The 24,176-nt window shown below is 39.9% G+C and overlaps 1 protein-coding gene across 9 annotated transcripts in view; it reads right to left on the bottom strand.

The window, feature by feature from the left end:
* The window catches only part of LOC139746355 (ralA-binding protein 1-like), a 248,109-nt gene that overhangs the window by 91,986 nt on the left and 131,947 nt on the right, over nt 1–24,176 (bottom strand). For 7 of the 9 annotated variants that reach the window (XM_071657532.1, XM_071657536.1, XM_071657534.1 and 4 more), the window contains 2 exons: nt 2,141–2,285; nt 1,169–1,497 (listed from right to left, as the gene is read on the bottom strand). In XM_071657532.1, the coding sequence (XP_071513633.1) occupies nt 1,169–1,497; nt 2,141–2,285 (474 nt within the window). Of the gene's footprint in view, nt 1–1,168; nt 1,498–2,140; nt 2,286–10,378; nt 10,638–24,176 lie in introns of those variants that run through there. The other 2 variants (XM_071657540.1, XM_071657535.1) reach the window with 2 other exon arrangements.

Below are 24,176 nucleotides of genomic sequence, written 5' to 3'. Positions count from 1 at the left end.
GATTGGGGCCTGAACATGCAGGAGGGTGAAAGGCGGGTAAGGAATAGAGTGAATTGGATCGATGTGGTATACCGGGGTTGACGTGCTGTCAGTGGATTGAATCAGGGCATGTGAAGCATCTGGGGTAAACCATGGAAAGTTGTGTGGGGCCTGGATGTGGAAAGGGAGCTGTGATTTCGGGCATTATTGCATGACAGCTAGAGACTGAGTGTGAACGAATGGGGCCTTTGTTATCTTTTCCTAGTGCTACCTCGCACACATGAGGGGGGAGGGGGATGGTATTCCATGTGTGGCGAGGTGGCGATGGGAATGAATAAAGGCAGACAGTGTGAATTGTGTGCATGGGTATATATGTATGTGTCTGTGTGTGTATATATATGTGTACATTGAGATGTATAGGTATGTATATTTACGTATGTGGACGTGTATGTATATACATTGTGTATGGGGGTGGGTTGGGCCATTTCTTTCGTCTGTTTCCTTGCGCTACCTCGCAAACACGGGAGACAGCGACAAAGCAAAATAAATATAATAAAATATACAATGCATGAATCTTATTATAATATACGATGTTTTTGATGGGTGTTTGTGAGCTGGTAACAACTGGTTGCTCAGTGACCACTTTAAATCTGGCATTTCAAGATTTTCATCCCTTTAGTTTCTTCTTCACTTTGAATGTGCTTCATGCAGCAATATGCTTAAATATGGATGAATAATGATAGAAGACAATGTTTCTCGATGAGAGATCTTGAGTTGGAAGTTCTATGCTACTTAGCGTCCCTTTAAAGCCAACTATGTAATTTTTTGATACCCTTTATAATTTGTTCATCATTATGAGTGTAAGAAGTAAGAAATCTCACAAGCATCACCATTAACTACTTTCTCTTCAATTTTTCTTCTTTTCCCCTTTTATTTGGTTTTGCTTTTATAAATAAGAATGTCAGATATGGAAAGTACAGTATGATTTTATCTTCATGAATAGCAGTTAATTAGGATCACCAATCATATCCATATTTTGCTGAAGAATTGATACTTTTCAGGGATGCAACTGGAAATTCATCATGCTGCCAAAGAATCCAAATCTTGAAGTATAAAACAAAAGCTGAAAAAAAATCACATAATGAACAATAAAGTGCTGCTGTACTAATCCAAGTATTGTTGTACTGACCTTCATACATTTCCTCAAGCTTCTTTTTCTTGTCTTTTTTTATTCTTTTCTTTTCTTCCTTCTCTCTCCTTCTCTCTTCCTTTTCCTTCTCTTTTTCCTTCTTTTTATCCCCTTTCTTATCTTCTTTTTCTTTTCTCTTATCACCTTTCTTTTCTTCCTTTTCTTTTTTTTTCTCTTCTTTCTTCTCCTCCTTCTCCCTTTTTCTATCATCTCTCTTCTTATCATCTCGTCTATCTTCCCTGTCCTTTTCTTTTTCTTTCTCCTCTTTATCTTTTTCTCTCCTTTGTAGGAACTTGAAGGACTTAGGTTTCTTAGGTTTTAATGGACTCCTGTAAATCAGAAGTTCATTTTAAAGATGCTCTTATCTAACACTAATCAATGCCAAATGCAACTTTACATATTCAAGGTTAAGTGATGTATACACACTTTATAGTAATGCTTCAGCATCTAAAGAAACTTATGTCATAAATGTCTTTAGCTCACATTATACAAAATGGAAATGAGATTCCCAGGTGGTGAGATATGCAATGAAATGCACACACACACTCACACACACAGTACAAATTTACATACATATACACACACATGTTTGACTTGAAGTCATCTAGTCAGGAGGTACTTAGGCAGAGTAAGATACTGAAAAATAATACAGAATTCAGTGGGGTATTCACAAAACAAAATACATATCAAAGAAACAGAGGGAAAGAGACAAAGAATGCAATCAGAGGGTATAATACTAGAGTCACCAAATGAGGTAAGAGGATGGATCAGGCATGCCAGCAATGCAGAAAGGTGAGGTGTTAATTAACGACAGTTCTGTCAGACAATGTAATGTATGCAAATGTTAATGGTTACATAGTTAATAGTAGAGAGCTGAAATTCAAGGATTGTATAAAGGAATGTGAATCAGATATTGCTGGGTTGTGGAAAAACCTTTTACATAAATACTTAGCAGGCATCAACAAGACTCACTTAGTATCCGACTGATCCATTTCGTCAGGTGAGCTGTCCTCTCCTAAAGCTGCATACCCCTTGTCCTTGTTCTTATCCTTCTTGTCTTTTTTCTTACTTCTTAACAACTCCTTTTTCCCTCCCCGCTCATGACCACTGTCTCCATCTGTCAAAGTTCAGTCAATCAGCCACATGCAAAATACATACAATGAGCATAAAAGGGAACTTGAAAAAAAAAGGTAATAAAGAACAGTATTCAAAAACAAAACTGCCCCTCATTATGTGAATGAATAAACTGCACACAATTCTAAATTAAAGTATTTTAAAAAATGCTTAAAAAGATATACAGATACATTTATACAAATAGTCAGTTCTGCAAATGGCTGTTTTATAAAAGTAACAAGTTAATAATAAAAAATCAATGAAAAATCAATGACAAAAAACTTTCACTTATGAGATGGAACAAAAATAGCATATCTACAAATAAACACTGAATGCTAAAAGAAAATAATTGTGTTACAAGCACTCATAAACTGGGGTAAAGTCTGTGTGTCATGAGATACAAGACAGGGTGCGTTCAAGATTTTAGTACATAATGATGAATTATATATGTCACTTAAGCCCTACTGCTGCAGCTAAGTGTATCTTTTTCTTCTACCATAAGTGCCTTCATATTAATTTCAGTGACAAATTTTTAGGTTCAGAACTGTAAGCTTAGGATGCTTTTACTGCATAATTTCAATAAACAAATAAGTATGAACTTACCTCCACACACATAAACCAATTACATTAGTTTCTGATATGTGCACTATATGTGATTTTCATTTCTTTCAATGAAAGGATGGAATTGTGGAAGATTCAAAGCAATATAAAAAAGATTAAATTCCAGAAAAATGGAAAATGATACCTTTTTGTGAAATATATGAGCCAAGTTACAGTCAGTAGCAAAGAAAGGATGGACTCCTCTAGAGTGATAAGTTCTTCAATGAGATTTGTACTCAAATGATACAATCTTACCAAAAAGTGACTTCCACTTGCAGCAGAAATACATGCAAGCAAAGTCTGCTAATGCCTGTTATGTGGATTTGCTGTAAAATTTCTGTACTGATAATATGATCATACAGTATAACTCAAAATTGATCACTATTTCTACTTTACTACACTGGTTAAATATGGATACAACTGAATCTGAAGAGACATTATATTCAAATGTAAAAATAATGAAATACATAAACAGATCATTATTAACCTACCTTCATCATTTTAAATATGAGATGTAAATATTACTGTGGGTTAAAAGTTTTCTCATCTGTAGAGTTATAGAAGATTGGAATGAAATACCAAATGAAGTTGTTAGGATAAAGAATATAAATTTTTTTTTTTTTGCTTTGTCGCTGTCTCCCGCGTTTGCGAGGTAGCGCAAGGAAACAGACGAAAGAAATGGCCCAACCCACCCCCATACACATGTATATACATACGTCCACACACGCAAATATACATACCTACACAGCTTTCCATGGTTTACCCCAGACGCTTCACATGCCCTGATTCAATCCACTGACAGCACGTCAACCCCGGTATACCACATCGATCCAATTCACTCTATTCCTTGCCCGCCTTTCACCCTCCTGCATGTTCAGGCCCCGATCACACAAAATCTTTTTCACTCCATCTTTCCACCTCCAATTTGGTCTCCCACTTCTCCTCGTTCCCTCCACCTCCGACACATATATCCTCTTGGTCAATCTTTCCTCACTCATTCTCTCCATGTGCCCAAACCATTTCAAAACACCCTCTTCTGCTCTCTCAACCACGCTCTTTTTATTTCCACACATCTCTCTTACCCTTACGTTACTTACTCGATCAAACCACCTCACACCACACATTGTCCTCAAACATCTCATTTCCAGCACATCCACCCTCCTGCCCACAACTCTATCCATAGCCCATGCCTCGCAACTATACAACATTGTTGGAACCACTATTCCTTCAAAGATACCCATTTTTGCTTTCCGAGATAATGTTCTCGACTTCCACACATTCTTCAAGGCTCCCAGGATTTTCGCCCCCTCCCCCACCCTATGATTCACTTCCGCTTCCATGGTTCCATCCGCTGCCAGATCCACTCCCAGATATCTAAAACACTTTACTTCCTCCAGTTTTTCTCCATTCAAACTTACCTCCCAATTGACTTGACCCTCAACCCTACTGTACCTAATAACCTTGCTCTTATTCACATTTACTCTTAACGTTCTTCTTTCACACACTTTACCAAACTCAGTCACCAGCTTCTGCAGTTTCTCACATGAACCAGCCACCAGCGCTGTATCATCAGCGAACAACAACTGACTCACTTCCCAAGCTCTCTCATCCCCAACAGACTTCATACTTGCCCCTCTTTCCAAAACTCTTGCATTTACCTCCCTAACAACCCCATCCATAAACAAATTAAACAACCATGGAGACATCACACACCCCTGCCGCAAACCTACATTCACTGAGAACCAATCACTTTCCTCTCTTCCTATAAGTACACATGCCTTACATCCTCGATAAAAACTTTTCACTGCTTCTAACAACTTGCCTCCCACACCATATATTCTTAATACCTTCCACAGAGCATCTCTATCAACTCTATCATATGCCTTCTCCAGATCCATAAATGCTACATACAAATCCATTTGCTTTTCTAAGTATTTCTCACATAAATTCTTCAAAGCAAACACCTGATCCACACATCCTCTACCACTTCTGAAACCACACTGCTCTTCCCCAATCTGATGCTCTGTACATGCCTTCACCCTCTCAATCAATACCCTCCCATATAATTTACCAGGAATACTCAACAAACTTATACCTCTGTAATTTGAGCACTCACTCTTATCCCCTTTGCCTTTGTACAATGGCACTATGCACGCATTCCGCCAATCCTCAGGCACCTCACCATGAGTCATACATACATTAAATAACCTTACCAACCAGTCAACAATACAGTCACCCCCTTTTTTAATAAATTCCACTGCAATACCATCCAAACCTGCTGCCTTGCTGGCTTTCATCTTCCGCAAAGCTTTTACTACCTCTTCTCTGTTTACCAAATCATTTTCCCTAACCCTCTCACTTTGCACACCACCTCGACCAAAACACCCTACATCTGCCACTCTATCATCAAACACATTCAACAAACCTTCAAAATACTCACTCCATCTCCTTCTCACATCACCACTACTTGTTATCACCTCCCCATTTGCGCCCTTCACTGAAGTTCCCATTTGCTCTCTTGTCTTACGCACTTTATTTACCTCCTTCCAGAACATCTTGTAAATGGAAATGGTGAAGAGCTTGTAGATTTATGTGCTGAAAAAGGACTGGTGATTGGGAATACCTGGTTTAAAAAGCGAGATATACATAAGTATACGTATGTAAGTAGGAGAGATGGCCAGAGAGCGTTATTGGATTACGTGTTAATTGACAGGCACGCGAAAGAGAGACTTTTGGATGTTAATGTGGTAAGAGGTGCAACTGGAGGGATGTCTGATCATTATCTTGTGGAGGCTAAGGTGAAGATTTGTATGGGTTTTCGGAAAAGAAGAGTGAATGTTGGGGTGAAGAGGATGGTGAGAGTAAGTGAGCTTGGGAAGGAGACTTGTGTGAGGAAGTACCAGGAGAGACTGAGTACAGAATGGAAAAAGGTGAGAACAATGGAAGTAAGGGGAGTGGGGGAGGAATGGGATGTATTTAGGGAATCAGTGATGGATTGCACAAAAGAGGCTTGTGGCATGAGAAGAGTGGGAGGTGAGTTGATTAGAAAGGGTAGTGAGTGGTGGGATGAAGAAGTAAGATTATTAGTGAAAGAGAAGAGAGAGGCATTTGGACGATTTTTGCAGGGAAAAAATGCAATTGAGTAGGAGATGTATAAAAGAAAGAGACAGGAGGTCAAGAGAAAGGTGCAAGAGGTGAAAAAGAGGGCAAATGAGAGTTGGGGTGAGAGAGTATCATTAAATTTTAGGAAGAATATTAATATACTCAAATAAAATCTAGTGTGTTACTGGATTCTACCAACGCAATGTTACACCAGAGTGAAAAGTCACCTTAGGCAAACTGTATCTTCAGAGGCCAGCCATGATGTTGGTTTGTTGGTTTAACACTTTGTCATAATTTGTGGAGGGTATAGCATCAAGTATTTTTTGTGAGTTGGGTATGTGGAAGTAACCTTGCAGTCTATAAATATGTATGCAAAAGATGTGAGACATGTATGTATAATTGTACAAGATTACTTTCAAATGTTCAACTCATCCACAACTTACAAAGCTGAGTGAAAAAATTTTGGAAGTGCACTGAAAGCTCAAGAGAGAGAGAGAGAGAGAGAGAGAGAGGGAGAGAGAGAGAGAGAGAGAGAGAGAGAGAGAGAGAGAGTGCGTGCGTGCGTGCGTGCGTGCGTGCGTGCGTGTGTGTGTGTGTGTGTGTGTGTGTGTGTGTGTGTGTGTGTGTGGAGAAAGTGCAAGAAGCTCACATGAAGTACTTGTGCCAACACTGATGTATAGATGTGAAACCCAAGTGTATGTAGGGCAGGTCAGGAATGGTTGTAAAGAGCAACAGAGATGGATAACTTTTTTTCTCTTAAGCATTGGAGGCTCCAGTTATGGGCAAATGTCCACATCAAGGCCAGACCTTCAATGAAATAGGAAAGAAAAAGAAGAGACAAGGGAAAGTATTTACAAATTTTGAAGGAAGTGAAAAACCTGTCTTTTAAGATGTGCCAGGTCATAGTTATTGGAATGACATAAGAAGGTAGAGAGTTCCAAAGCTTCAAGGAGTATGAAAATATATGGCTATCAAAATGGTTCACTCTTGAGTTGCTAATGGCCGCACTGTAATCATGTAACACAGCTACTTGCAATGTCTAGAATCACGTGGTCTAGCTAGTGATGGGGGTACAGAGCAGCCACCTCTTTGGAGCAAAATCCAAAGTAAAACCTATAGAAGAGGGTCAGTGAACCAACATTGCCACAGGTCAAATGTTGAAGTTAGCTTGGGAGAGTTTATAAGTTGGACCACTTTCGACTCAGCTCTGTCAAGTAAAGATGCAGAGAGAGAGCCATCCCAAATATGAAAGCAATACTCCATACAATGCTGCATCAATCTACTGTATAAACAGAGCAACTGTTCTGAAAGAGCAACTGTTCTGAAAGAAAGAAACTTTGACCAGAGCAAATGATCAGAAGGAAAGAAATTTTGACTGGAGCAACTGTTCAGAAGGAAAGAAATTCTGACAACTAAACAGGACTCCCAGTTCCTTTGAAACAGTCTTAACTATGTTTGTAATATGGGGTTTCAAAGAAAGAGTGGATTTTACATTAATAAGACCCAAAAATCTTTCTGGGATGATGGCCTACAGTTAGCAAAATACGAAATGATATCACCAGTGGATTTTGTCTTTTTTGGAAGGCATACTGGTGATCAGAGAGAAGACTGTGAGATTCAAGGTGTCTAAAGGTATGGAGTTGAGGAGGGATTCAAAGACTGGAAATGTTAAATGTCACAGTAACTGGACAATAGTTATTGAGATCAGAACGGTCACCCTTCTCAGGGATGGGATTATCAATGTATGCTTCCAAGAAGAAGTTTTGGTTTAATAAAACGGAACAGACGAGCAAGCGCTGGGGCAAGTTCAAGTGCTCATTCTTTCAGTACATAGGAATGGATGCCACAGGACCATAAGCCTTACTTGCATCCACAGGGAGAGGCACTTTTTGGACAGTCCAAAAAGAAATTAATGGGAAGGGGCATAGGATTAGTAAGAGGAACATCAAGGGATGAAGGAATGCTAAAGTCATCCAAGGTGGAGTTAAAGAGCCGAGAACCAGGCAGAGTTGCTTTGTCTGAGAACCCAGAACCAGACAGAGTTACTTTGTCTAAGGGGAAGACAGCTAGAGCACCATCAGAAGGGAAAACTGAAGCAAAGGTAAGGCAACAAAAACTGTTAGCAGACCAGAAAGATCTATTGGTGGATAACGAGGAGAGGTTATCGCACTTCCTTTGAATAAAAGAACGCTTTGCCTGACAGATAACATACTTGCAATGATTATGGACTGTGATAAAAGCTTAAAGGGAATCAGAGGAAGGAGTTTTCTGAGCCCAATATGCCTGATCCCTTGCCTGAATGGTCTTGGAACAAGAACAGTTGAACCATAGACTGGAAGAAGTCATTTGTCTTGGAGGATGAGGGCATAAATGCTTCTTTCCTCAGCAATGGGTTTTGTGGAGACATGTATCACCACTTAAAGAGAGTAGTTTACCCTAGAAAAGTCAGAAAAGAATTTAAGGAAATCTTTCCAGTCAGCTTTGTTGAAGTACCAATATTCACGCTTTTTCGTGGCTGCAGGAGGGGGAGGTGAAATTAAAACATACATTTATGAAAGTGTGATCAGTTGAACAAATTGTGGGCAAGATTTTATAAGTAAAAGCGGGAGGGCCTAGAGGTGAAAAACAGATCTAGAATATTAGGAGTGGTCACAGCGGTCAGGAATTTTACATGACAGGCTGTTTGGTTGAGTTTTAAGCCGAAATGCCGCGGCCTAACCATTAAAGGCGTAAGCGTCTTTTGAACTTTATTCATACGTAAACGATAATTCTACGTCCACTAACACACAATATATGTAGCCCCTGCAAACGATTGACTAGATCACGAAGATACATAGTATAACCTAAAGCTGACAAAAAGTTGTTAACGGCTGACCTAATATTGTTTTCTATACATAATGAATAAAGTTTCCATAAAAAAAATCAAACAAAACAATCACACCCATCTTTACATAAAGACACCCATTCAGCGAAGGATAATTAAACTAAGTTGCATTACCTATAGCGCCATTGCATCATACCGTAATATTAATGCGGTAGATCACTGTTCCTATAGTGACAGCGGAAGGAGGCCTCTGGTTACTGCTTCTTCAATTGCTTTTGTCGACTGTCCTAAACGTACGAGATGAATGTAATGAAACTAAAGATACAGACCCGATACTGAACACGGAAACATGTCTAACAAATTAATTAACAACTGTTAAGTATATGGAATGATTTACCAGTGGTGACTTTCCTTGGCAGGCTCGAATAAATATTTAAGCACCATAAATGGCCCAGTGGAGGCGGCACATTAGTGGGGGGGGGGGGGATACCCTACTTTGAAAAGCAGGACAGGGGGTAAGCTCCCTTGTATAGAATTGCAATATGCTGCATGTCGCCTTCAGTTTCTTCTCCCATTAGCACCCCACCTCCTCCCCCTTTTTTAGAAGCTGCCGCCGTCTCTGAAACCTCATGGACCTATTGAGTGTCATGAAGGATTATCATAATAAATCCACATTCTCTGAAACTGCAAATCCATTACATATTTGACAAACAATGACAAGTACAGAGGCACAAAGATACTTATTTTTTCTGAGTAATACAGTGAAGAACGATATGTTTGACAGTGATTGAAGTATTCCGTGAAAATCAGATGACATTAAAAAAAGTCAAAAGTTTTAAATGTCCACTTTAAATGAAATAGCCGTCTCAAGGACTTTAAATTAATGCAATATGCAGCGGATAAACTATAGCCTCTCTATTATTGTATACCTGGGATAAGTAATCATTCTAAAAAGATATATAATTTTTCTGGTCATGAAACGTCATAGATGCAACAAGTATAGTGGGGAAAGTATGAAAGTAAGCGCTGGTCTCAACCTAACAACTTAAGTGAAGGGGTAGGAAACATTTTATCAAAGAATGGATGTCCATCACGTTTCGCTTCAACAAAGTGAGCATGGATTTAGGATATGAGCGCCCGTGATGTTCTGAGGCTGTACGCAGTATATACCTGAACCACCTTAAGGAATGGGAAATCAAATGAATGAAAGATAAACAGTGAGGTAAATATACGGTTCAACACGAGTCCCTTCAACACATGCACGCACACGCGCGTGCACAAAACCACTAACTCGCACACACAAACAAATGCATAGGCACACATACGAGAATGCAGAGCAAGCAACACTATACACACTCCAGACATTCTCTAAGCATTCGTCAGACGCACTTCTATTAACATGACCGATCTCACTCCTAACACAAACTAAAGGTGGTCAAATTGCATGAAAATAATACGTGCTTTCATAGACAATCATGACAAAACAGCAAAAGACTTCATTCATTCTTTACTTCAAAAGAGAATTAAAAATATATATTGATCATGCACCGAAAGATATCACATATACATACATGCTTCTTCTTGGATCTTATTGCTGAGGTCTGATCCACAGAACATCTTCCACACCACTGTTGGACTTTTACTACAGTATACAACTACACCATGCACTAAGTTACCTTAGTTACCACAAATACTAATGCAACACATGACACCGGAAAAATGCAGCTTATGCACAACTTGACAATAATCCACTTCAGTATCCATGTTTCAGTATATACACAATAGTTACTATAACAATGCACACAGAATCAATGATCAGTCTACAGTGAGATTCACACCACCCACCATTAGTAACTGAGATTATCGTACACCTGGTGCAGAGTGAATATGAACACACGTGTGGAGGCGGACCAGTTGTCAACCAACTCAGATTATCACTAAAGAGTATGCAACAATGTTTGCAACACGTTAGTTTGCTTCATGTAAATCGACTGAATACAGTAATTACTGCGTATTTCGTCTACATTGAAAATCATGAGTACCGTCTGAAACGAACATTATTATATCACACATTCATAACTGGTGTTTCAAGACAGAGTTGCCTCTTTTCATTTTATTAAATGTTCAAATAATACAGGAGCGTATCATGTTTACATCAAACAGATGAGAAAATTATTATTTACAGCATTTCTACTGTAAACAAAAGACAAATCAAATGACATAGCACCACACATTATATACGACATGGCAAATAAAGAGAGGAGGGAAGGAGGGAGGTGTCAGAGTCAAGTTTGGTGTGATACAGGTCTGAGCCCACATGATCAGGGGGAAAATGAATCATCAAACGAGAGATTGTAATGGCCCATGATCAGTAAGGTTGATCACGAGAGCTGACCTTGAATACAATGCACAAATCACCAGTAACTCGTTTGAGGAATCAGTACTGCTGAGGCAGGGTGCTGAAAAAAATAAATCATATAAGGAGACCAAATTGCATAATAAAACCCGTACACTAAAATAATGTGGGTGTATTAAAAATACCATCACTAGGGTAAAGGGGTAAACAATGAGCCCTTAAATCATGTACTGCATAGTTCGTAACAGGTCAAAGACACAATGGCTTCTGCTCACACCACAATCCACCCCTATACACCAATGTAAAGCTTGAGGGGACTATTACACTATTCAAGGGAAAACCGCGCACCGTATATCTCATTAAACTGTATACTGCTTAAACATCATCCATAAAACTGTCATTGAACGTCACTTAGCACGAAATCATAAGCAAAAGGATTTGACAATTTTCCCGTAAATGAGCACATACAAGGTGAATGATCCAAACGCAAGTGTATTATTTTGCATAGTCTATCCTGACGTAAGTATATTTTTTGTAAAGTCTAAGACATTTCCGCTGTAGAACAGTTACCGGAACAAAATGTTAAATCCTTGAATGCTTTGCTGGCAGAAATTTTCGCACGTTCCTGTTAATGATACCTAAGGGCAAAATTTTTACCAGGGGGAATGTGTCCAATCAAATAATGGATGTCAACAGAAAATTTCGTTTAACATAATGGTATTTTGCAAAGCGGCCAACTTTCCAAGTACGTGCTTATCCATGAATAAAATACCGCCTGTATCACATTCAAGCTTAGCATTCCACATACGCGCATCGCCATCTCGACACAAATCACTCTGTCCCATTTACGCCTACACACAGCCTACAGTCCATCATTACATTCAAGAAACACAGAGCTAGTAACGCCAAATATTCGTCACTAAATATGTGGAATCACTGCAATGAAGTGATGCGCAATGTCCGCCACCAAATAAGGAATCAACAATCACATTAGGACCTCTTCTTTTTTTGTCAAGCGCATAAGAATAATTCTAAGTAAGAATAATTCTAAGAGATGTATTGTTACGCGAAAAAGAAATAATTCCATTAGTACAACCAATTTTACCCTTATTATTACGAACTTCATTTCGCAAAAATTCGCCTCAAAAAAAAAAAAAGGATATTTCTGATATTCTCAATTTAAGCAGGGTATTTCATGATCTATGTTACAAGTTTTACTTGTTGCAACAACAAAACATATGCATCTACTGAATCACAGCAGATGAGCAAAAATGAGAGATGTTTGATTCTTAGCAGCGTTGTGTGGTTTGATGTTGGATCGTCTGGAACCACTCGACCTCTTCCCTACCTACTTGCACATCATTTGCTTTAGTCATGGTGACATTACACATTCTTGATGCAGACCCAACGTCACCTAGAAGCATTCATTCCCTTCAGGTTTTGATAAAACCTCCTTATTTCTTCTAGTTGCTTTCCTCCCAAATATGTTTATAGCTCCTGCAATGCATCGCTGACAAAACTATTATAAAGTTTCTCAAGATCCATACATGTAACTTACAAATCCTTTTCTATCTCTTACAAAACCCTTCAAACAAGCAACTAATCCACACATCATCTACCACTCATTATGCCAAACTGTTCCTCCCGCTGTGATGTTCTATGCATGTCACACCCTCTCCATCACCACTGTCCCATACAACTTACCAAGCATACTTACCAGACTTACTTCTGTGTAATTCAAACATTCATTTTTGTCTATCTATCAATATCTGAAGCCTGTTCCCAACTGGAACTCCCTCAAGGTGGTAACCACAGCAATAAAGTCTCTATGACCAGTAAACTACAATGCCACTTGTTAGCATTTAGTGCCTCACCTTAACCGGCCACTGGCAGAGGACAACTCTAGAGCAGTGTTTGCACAAGCTCTTGCCTAATGTTCCTACCGACTACTTCTACCTACATCTCCTGCCTAATGTTCCTAATAACTGCTTCTACCTAATGCCCCTGCCTAAATGTTCCTACCTACTACTTCTATCTATTGCTCCTACCATTTTGCCAAAAGGCAGGACTAGAGCACAGTGCTCACTGTAAGAAAATCTTGAGTTATGAAGAATGAGCTGTGTGTATCTTACGTGTTGTCGAGGAGAGATTGTATATTTGTAGTCAGAATGCCAGTAGTCAACATGTGGTTGAAGCATTACGAAAAGACAACTCATTGGGTCAGAGGAGTGCAACTTGACAAACACCTAAGTGCCAGCTCACTACGCAGGCATCACACTAACCCTTCCAATAACCAGGCAGGCAGTGCTGGTAAAATAACTCCCTGGTCATTGGCCAGCTACCAACCACTACCTATCTTTTGTGCCCCCCTTTCTCTAAGCAAAGGCACCATACAGGCTTTTCACCAGTCCTCTGGCATCTCATTTTGAACTGTACATACACTGGAGGTCTTCACTAACCAACCAACAACAATGTCACCCTCTTTCGGAGAAATTCAACGGAAATCCTATCCATTCTAGCTGCTCTGCCACACGGAAGATTTTATGCAACACTCACCACATCTTTGCTTTTCACTAAATTATTTGATATGACTTGATCGTAACTCAAAATCCTATTTCTTTCTTATGATGAATTAGATCTGCATTCTTAGTCATCCAGGGCAATTTTGAATTTATACTGGCTCCCAGAGTACCTATCTAAATATGAGTTCCTACACCAAGATTCTAGCAGAAAGGAAGGGATGGTGTAAAATGCTCACTGCATGCCTAATTAAACTACAACTATTTATCTCCACTATGATACCCCTTGAATATTCATCTATTTGAGGCTAATCAGAAATTGCTTCTAGCCATGAGTCCAGTTTTCTTTTGTATGCTTCAGTGGTAGATCCATGTATACTTCTAAATTCTCTGGGTACAGCATAAAATAAATGCCCAAGTTTCTTTCGTCTGTTTCCTTGCGCTACCTCGCAAATGCGGGAGACAGCGACAAAGTATAATAAAAAAAAATAAAAAGTTTCTATATGGGATATTTATAAATTTTTGTCTGATATTGCTTAGGTATGTTCCCAGGTATTACTACACATTTGACAATTCTGTATCTTTAGATCTAGGATGTTATTTATGCCTCCTATTCCCTGCCAGATACAAATGATCAATATTCGCTCCCTTTTACTTTCTAAACAGTAAAGTTTCAGCTCCTTCAATCTCTAGTGCTAACTTAATGCTCTAAAACTTCAATTTTGCTTGTAATCTTTCTATAGTGTTTATCTTCATCTGTCTGCAGGGTGACCATACATGCAACACAGCAACATTAAATTTTTCTTCTTATGTAAACAATGAACATTGTTATCAGTTTTCTGTCTTTTGTTGTGAACATTTTCATTATCATACCAATTATGACTTGGCTTAAGAGCATTAACTTATCAGTGAGTTCCTTAATTCAAACTTTCCAATCATAGTGGCTCCCTGATCTTTGATGTTTTCTCCACGTCCTATTTCTTTTCCTGTTGGACCTTTAAAGGAAGGCACCACACCACAGTTCTGTTGGTTGTTCCATTACTGATTTGCTCAAATTTCTCCACACTGAATTTCACTGGGTCTTATTCATCCATTAATAGAAAGTATCTAGGTCTCTTCCTAGTGTCTCTTGGTCTTCTGTACTCATTCTTGTGTTGTTCACATAGCACCTAACTGCACTTTCCTGTAATTCCTCATCAATATCAGAAATTTTGACTACAAATTGTACAGATGCTAATACTCTTCCTTGTACTACACCTGAAAGCACTTCTTCTTCTGCCATGGTTGTTCAATTTGCTGCCATTCTGAATCTTCCATTGAATGGACTTCTTCAATCCACTTTCCTAGTGTTCTTTTTGATACTATCTTGCAACTTTTTCTGGTCACACTTTGTAATTTACTTTGTCAAATGCTTCTGCAAAACCCAGAAAGACAGTGTACAATCTTTTCCTCTGCTTTAAAAATTCTCATGAGTCATTATACTGCACTAGTAGCTGCATCTGTGTGCTCTTTCCTCATTTTTATCTTTTAAAAAGTTTTTCAGCAAGGATAGCATGGGATCTGAATGTCCATTTCAAGGCCATCTAATTTATGCTATAAATATGAAGATACAGTAAAAGAATGGTCTGAAGGTTCTGTACTTGAACATGAAGGAGGGTGTGAGGAATGCAAGGAACAAAACAAACTGGAGTGATGTATACAGGGGATGCTGTGCTTCAATGGGCTGAACCAAGTCATAAGAAGAAGTTAGGGAAAACAATGGACAAGTCTGTGGGGCTTAGTAGAGGAAAGATGTTTCTGGTTTCAGTACATTATTTATGAAAGCTGGAGTGTGGATGTGAGTGAATGAGGCCATTTCTTTGACTATTCCTTGTGCTATCTTGCTGATGTAGGAAATGGTGATCCGTGTATAAAAAAATGAAAGACAAACATATATATGCATGAGACATCATTCATCACTACAAACACTGTTTCAACATATCCCAAGACTCTTCATGCCCACAATGAAACTACAATAAAGAAGGTACCTACGATTTAATTGCCCTGCACTTTCTGCACACATCACAGCACTTTATGACTGATGGTCCTAACCAGTGGATGTGGCCAGCTTCGTAAGTGCTGTGGGAACCTCACAAGGATAGACGACACACACACACACACACACACACACATATAATTGATTGCCTTTTCCCGTGCTAGCAAGGTAGTACCAAGAAACAGATGAAGACAGGCACATCCACTCACATACACATACATATACATATATGTACACAAACACACACACACACACTCACATATATAATTGATTGCCTTTTCCCATTCTAGCAACGTAGTAACAGGAAACAAATGATGAAAAGCACATCCACTCACATACATATATGCACACACACACACACACACACACACACATATATATATATTTTTTTTTCTTTTTTCTTTTTTTTGCTTTGTCGCTGTCTCCCGCGTTTGTGATGAAGCGCAAGGAAACAGACAAAAGAAATGGCCCAACCCACCCCCATACACATGTATATACATACGTCCACACAAGCACATATACATACCTACACAGCTTTCCATGGTTTACCCCAGACGCTTCACATTCAATCCACTGACAGCACGTCAACCGCGGTATACCACATCGCTCCAATTCACTCTATTCCTTGCCCTCCTTTCACCCTCCTGCATGTTCAGGCCCCGATCACACAAAATCTTTTTCACTCCATCTTTCCACCTCCAATTTGGTCTCCCACTTCTCCTCGTTCCCTCCACCTCCGACACATATATCCTCTTGGTCAATCTTTCCTCACTCATTCTCTCCATGTGCCCAAACCATTTCAAAACACCCTCTTCTGCTCTCTCAACCATGCTCTTTTTATTTCCACACATCTCTCTTACCCTTACGTTAATTACTCGATCAAACCACCTCACACCACACATTGTCCTCAAACATCTCATTTCCAGCACATCCATCCTCCTGCACACAACTCTATCCATAGCCCACGCCTCGCAACCATACAACATTGTTGGAACCACTATTCCTTCAAAATACCCATTTTTCCTTTCTGAGATAATGTTCTCGACTTCCACATATTCTTCAAGGCTCCCAGGATTTTCGCCCCCTCCCCCACCCTATGATCCACTTCCGCTTCCATGGTTCCATCCACTGCCAGATCCACTCCCAGATATCTAAAACACTTTACTTCCTCCAGTTTTTCTTCATTCAAACTTACCTCCCAATTGACTTGACCCTCAACCCTACTGTACCTAATTACCTTGCTCTTATTCAGATTTAATCTTAACTTTCTTCTTTCACACACTTTACCAAACTCAGTCACCAGCTTCTGAAATTTCTCACATGAATCACCCACTAGCGCTGTATCATCAGCGAACAACAACTGACTCACTTCCCAAGCTCTCTCATCCCCAACAGACTTCATACTTGCCCCTCTTTCCAAAACTCTTGCATTCACCTCCCTAACAATCCCATCCATAAACAAATTAAACAACCATGGAGACATCACACACCCCTGCCGCAAACCTACATTCACTGAGAACCAATCACTTTCCTCTCTTCCTAAACGTACACATGACTTACATCCTCGATAAAAACTTTTCACTGCTTCTAACAACTTGCCTCCCACACCATATATTCTTAATACCTTCAACAGAGCATCTCTATAAATATATTTCTTTTCTTTCAAACTATTCGCCATTTCCCACGTTAGCGAGGTAGCGTTAAGAACAGAGGACTGGGCCTTTGAGGGAACATCCTCACCTGGCCCCCTTCTCTGTTCCTTCTTTTGGAAAATTAAAAAAAAAACGAGAGGGGAGGATATATAAATATATATATATAAATATATATATATATATATATATATATATATATATATATATATATATATATATATATATATATATATATATATTTTGCTTTGTCGCTGTCTCCCGCGTTTGCGAGGTAGCGCAAGAAGACAGACGAAAGAAATATATATACATATATATAGCGACAGATATGGGTGAAGGCAGCAAGTAATGACATGTAAACATGTATATGTACGTATACAGTGAAATATATATGTATGTATATGTGCGTGTGTAGGCGTTTATTTATATACATGTGTATGTGGGTGGGTTGTGCTATTCCTCATCTATTTCCTTGCGCTACCTAGCTAACGTGGGAGACGGCGGTTAAGTTACATAAATAAATAAAAAACAAACAAATATGTGTGTGTGTGTATATATATATATATATATATATATATATATATATATATATATATATATATATATATATATATTCCCATTTCCCATTTTCTAGAAAGTTAAAATACAAGGAGGGGAGGATTTCTGGCCTCCCGCTCCCGTCCCCTCTAGTCGCCTTCTACGACATGTGAGGAATGCGTGGGAAGTATTCTTTCACCCCTATCCCCAGCGATAATATATATATATATATATATATATATATATATATATATATATATATATATATATATATATATATATATATATATTTTTTTTTGCTTTGTCGCTGTCTCCCGCATTTGCGAGGTAGCGCTAGGAAACAGACGAAAGAAATGGCCCAACCCACCCCCATACATATGCATATACATACGTCCACACACGCAAATATACATATCTACACAGCTTTCAATGGTTTACCACAGACGCTTCACATGCCCTGATTCAATCCACTGACAGCACGTCAACCCCGGTATACCACACCGATCCAATTCACTCTATTCCTTGCCCTCCTTTCACCCTCCTGCATGTTCAGGCCCCGATCACACAAAATCTTTTTCACTCCATCTTTCCACCTCCAATTTGGTCTCCCACTTCTCCTCGTTCCCTCCACCTGCGACACATATATCCTCTTGGTCAATCTTTCCTCACTCATTCTTTCCATGTGCCCAAACCATTTCAAAACACCCCCTTCTGCTCTCTCAACCACGCTCTTTTTATTTCCACACATCTCTCTTACCCTTACGTTACTTACTCGATCAAACCACCTCACACCACACATTGTCCTCAAACATCTCATTTCCAGCACATCCATCCTCCTGCGCACAACTCTATCCATAGCCCACGCCTCGCAACCATACAACATTGTTGGAACCACTATTCCTTCAAACATACCCATTTTTGCTTTCCGAGATAATGTTCTCGACTTCCACACATTCTTCAAGGCTCCCAGAATTTTCGCCCCCTCCCCCACCCTATGATCCACTTCCGCTTCCATGGTTCCATCCGCTGCCAGATCAACTCCCAGATATCTAAAACACTTTACTTCCTCCAGTTTTTCTCCATTCAAACTTACCTCCCAATTGACTTGACCCTCAACCCTACTGTACCTAATAACCTTGCTCTTATTCATATTTACTCTTACCTTCCTTCTTTCACACACTTTACCAACCTCAGTCACCAGCTTCTGCAGTTTCTCACATGAACCAGCCACCAGCGCTGTATCATCAGCAAACAACAACTGACTCACTTCCCAAGCTCTCTCATCCACAACAGACTTCATACTTGCCCCTCTTTCCAAAACTCTTGCATTCACCTCCCTAACAACCCCATCCATAAACAAATTAAACAACCATGGAGACATCACACACCCCTGCCGCAAACCTACATTCACTGAGAACCAATCACTTTCCTCTCTTCCTACACGTACACATGCCTTACATCCTCGATAAAAACTTTTCACTGCTTCTAACAACTTGCCTCCCACACCATATATTCTTAATACCTTCCACAGAGCATCTCTATCACCTCTATCATATGCCTTCTCCAGATCCATAAATGCTACATACAAATCCATTTGCTTTTCTAAGTATTTCTCACATACATTCTTCAAAGCAAACACCTGATCCACACATCCTCTACCACTTCTGAAACCACACTGCTCTTCCTCAATCTGATGCTCTGTACATGCCTTCACCCTCTCAATCAATACCCTCCCATATAATTTACCAGGAATACTCAACAAACTTATACCTCTGTAATTTGAGCACTCACTCTTATCCCCTTTGCCTTTGTACAATGGCACTATGCACGCATTCCGCCAATCCTCAGGCACCTCACCATGAGTCATAAACACATTAAATAACCTTACCAACCAGTCAATAATACAGTCACCCCCTTTTTTAATAAATTCCACTGCAATACCATCCAAACCTGCTGCCTTGCCGGTTTTCATCTTCCGCAAAGCTTTTATTACCTCTTCTCTGTTTACCGAATCATTTTCCCTAACCCTCTCACTTTGCACACCACCTCGACCAAAACACCCTATATCTGCCACTCTATCATCAAACACATTCAACAAACCTTCAAAATACTCACTCCATCTCCTTCTCACATCACCACTACTTGTTATCACCTCCCCATTTGCACCCTTCACTGAAGTTCCCATATGTTCCCTTGTCTTACGCACTTTATTAATATATATATATATATATATATATATATATATATATATATATATATATATATATATATATATATATATATATATATATATTTTTTCTTTTCTTTGTCGCTGTCTCCCGCGTTTGCGAGGTAGCGCAAGGAAACAGACGAAAGAAATGGCCCAACCCACCCCCATAAACATGTATATACATACGTCCATACACGCAAATATACATACCTACACAGCTTTCAATGGTTTACCCCAGACGCTTCACATGCCCTGATTCAATCCACTGACAGCACGTCAACCCCGGTATACCACACCGATCCAATTCACTCTATTCCTTGCCCTCCTTTCACCCTCCTGCATGTTCAGGCCCCGATCACACAAAATCTTTTTCACGCCATCTTTCCACCTCCAATATGGTCTCTCACTTCTCGTTCCCTCCACCTCCGACACATATATCCTCTTGGTCAATATTTCCTCACTCATTCTCTCCATGTGCCCAAACCATTTCAAAACACCCTCTTCTGCTCTCTCAACCACACTCTTTTTATTTACACACATCTCTCTTACCCTTACGTTACTTACTCGATCAAACCACCTCACACCACACATTGTCCTCAAACATCTCATTTCCAGCACATCCATCCTCCTGCGCACAACTCTATCCATAGCCCACGCCTCGCAACCATACAACATTGTTGGAACCACTATTCCTTCAAACATACCCATTTTTGCTTTCCGAGATAATGTTCTCGACTTCCACACATTCTTCAAGGCTCCAAGGATTTTCGCCCCCTCCCCCATCCTATAATCCACTTCCGCTTCCATGGTTCCATCCGCTGCCAGATCCACTCCCAGATATCTAAAACACTTTACTTCCTCCAGTTTTTCTCCATTCAAACTTACCTCCCAATTGACTTGACCCTCAACCCTACTGTACCTAATTACCTTGCTCTTATTCACATTTACTCTTAACTTTCTTCTTTCACACACTTTACCAAACTCAGTCACCAGCTTCTGCAGTTTCTCACATGAATCAGCCACCATCGCTGTATCATCAGCGAACAACAATTGACTCACTTCCCAAGCTCTCTCATCCCCAACAGACTTCATACTTGCCCCTCTTTCCAAAACTCTTGCATTCACCTCCCTAACAACCCCATCCATAAACAAATTAAACAACCATGGAGACATCACACACCCCTGCCGCAAACCTACATTCACTGAGAACCAATCACTTTCCTCTCTTCCTACACGTACACATGCCTTACATCCTCGATAAAAACTTTTCACTGCTTCTAACAACTTGCCTCCCACACCATATATTCTTAATACCTTCCACAGAGCATCTCTATCACCTCTATCATATGCCTTCTCCAGATCCATAAATGCTACATACAAATCCATTTGCTTTTCTAAGTATTTCTCACATACATTTTTCAAAGCAAACACCTGATCCACACATCCTCTACCACTTCTGAAACCACACTGCTCTTCCTCAATCTGATGCTCTGTACATGCCTTCACCCTCTCAATCAATACCCTCCCATATAATTTACCAGGAATACTCAACAATCTTACACCTCTGTAATTTGAGCACTCACTCTTATCCCCTTTGCCTTTGTACAATGGCACTATGCACGCATTCCGCCAATCCTCAGGCACCTCACCATGAGTCATAAATACATTAAATAACCTTACCAACCAGTCAATAATACAGTCACCCCCTTTTTTAATAAATTCCACTGCAATACCATCCAAACCTGCTGCCTTGCCGGTTTTCATCTTCCGCAAAGCTTTTACTACCTCTTCTCTGTTTACCAAATCATTTTCCCTAACCCTCTCACTTTGCACACCACCTCGACCAAAACACCCTATATCTGCCACTCTATCATCAAACACATTCAACAAACCTTCAAAATACTCACTCCATCTCCTTCTCACATCACCACTACTTGTTATCACCTCCCCATTTGCGCCCTTCACTGAAGTTCCCATTTGCTCCCTTGTCTTACGCACTTTATTTACCTCCTTCCAGAACATCTTTTTATTCTCCCTAAAATTTAATTATACTCTCTCACCCCAACTCTCATTTGCCCTATATATATATATATATATATATATATATATATATATATATATATATATATATATTTATAGGAAGAGAGGAAAGTGATTGGTTCTCAGTGAATGTAGGTTTGCGGCAGGGGTGTGTGATGTCTCCATGGTTGTTTAATTTGTTTATGGATGGGGTTGTTAGGGAGGTAAATGCAAGAGTTTTGGAAAGAGGGGCAAGTATACAGTCTGTTGGGGATGAGAGAGCTTGGGAAGTGAGTCAGTTGTTGTTTGCTGATGATACAGCGCTGGTGGCTGATTCATGTGAGAAACTGCAGAAGCTGGTGACTGAGTTTGGAAAAGTGTGTGGAAGAAGAAAGTTAAGAGTAAATGTGAATAAGAGCAAGGTTATTAGGTACAGTAGGGTTGAGGGTCAAGTCAATTGGGAGGTGAGTTTGAATGGAGAAAAACTGGAGGAAGTGAAGTGTTTTAGATATCTGGGAGTGGATCTGGCAGCGGATGGAACCATGGAAGCGGAAGTGGATCATAGGGTGGGGGAGGGGGCGAAAATCCTGGGGGCCTTGAAGAATGTGTGGAAGTCGAGAACATTATCTCGGAAAGCAAAAATGGGTATGTTTGAAGGAATAGTGGTTCCAACAATGTTGTATGGTTGCGAGGCGTGGGCTATGGATAGAGTTGTGCGCAGGAGGATGGATGTGCTGGAAATGAGATGTTTCAGGACAATGTGTGGTGTGAGGTGGTTTGATCGAGTGAGTAACGTAAGGGTAAGAGAGATGTGTGGAAATAAAAAGAGTGTGGTTGAAAGAGCAGAAGAGGGTGTTTTGAAGTGGTTTGAGCACATGGAGAGGATGAGTGAGGAAAGATTGACCAAGAGGATATATGTGTCGGAGGTGGAGGGAACAAGGAGAAGAGGGAGACCAAATTGGAGGTGGAAAGATGGAGTAAAAAAGATTTTGTGTGATCGGGGCCTGAACATGCAGGAGGGTGAAAGGAGGGCAAGGAATAGAGTGAATTGGAGCGATGTGGTATACCGGGGTTGACGTGCTGTCAGTGGATTGAATCAAGGCATGTGAAGCGTCTGGGGTAAACCATGGAAAGCTGTGTAGGTATGTATATTTGCGTGTGTGGACGTATGTATATACATGTGTATGGGGGGGGTTGGGCCATTTCTTTCGTCTGTTTCCTTGCGCTACCTCGCAAACGCGGGAGACAGCGACAAAGTATAATAAAATAAATAAATTTATATATATATATATATATATATATATATATATATATTTTTTTTTTTTGCTGTCTCCCACTTCTGAAACCACACTGCTCTTCCCCAATCTGATGCTCTGTACATGCCTTCACCCTCTCAATCAATACCCTCCCATATAATTTACCAGGAATACTCAACAAACTTATACCTCTGTAATTTGAGCACTCACTCTTATCCCCTTTGCCTTTGTACAATGGCACTATGCACGCATTCCGCCAATCCTCAGGCACCTCACCATGAGTCATACATACATTAAATAACCTTACCAACCAGTCAACAATACAGTCACCCCCTTTTTTAATAAATTCCACTGCAATACCTTCCAAACCTGCTGCCTTGCCGGCTTTCATCTTCCGCAAAGCTTTCACTACCTCTTCTCTGTTTACCAAATCATTTTCCCTAACCCTCTCACTTTGCACACCACCTCGACCAAAACACCCTATATCTGCCACTCTATCATCAAACACATTCAACAAACCTTCGAAATACTCACTCCATCTCCTTCTCACATCACCACTACTTATTATCACCTCCCCATTTGTGCCCTTCACTGAAGTTCCCATTTGCTCCCTTGTCTTACGTACTTTATTTACCTCCTTCCAGAACATCTTTTTATTCTCCCTAAAATTTAATGATACTCTCTCACCCCAACTCTCATTTGCCCTTTTTTTCACCTCTTGCACCTTTCTCTTGACCTCCTGTCTCTTTCTTTTATACATCTCCTACTCAATTGCATTTTTTCCCTGCA

Source organism: Panulirus ornatus, chromosome 64, assembly GCF_036320965.1.
Source record: "Panulirus ornatus isolate Po-2019 chromosome 64, ASM3632096v1, whole genome shotgun sequence".
NCBI classification, from domain to species: Eukaryota; Metazoa; Arthropoda; class Malacostraca; order Decapoda; family Palinuridae; genus Panulirus; species Panulirus ornatus.
Note: the sequence above shows the minus strand (reverse complement) of the source record. Positions and strands in the feature narration are given on the sequence as shown.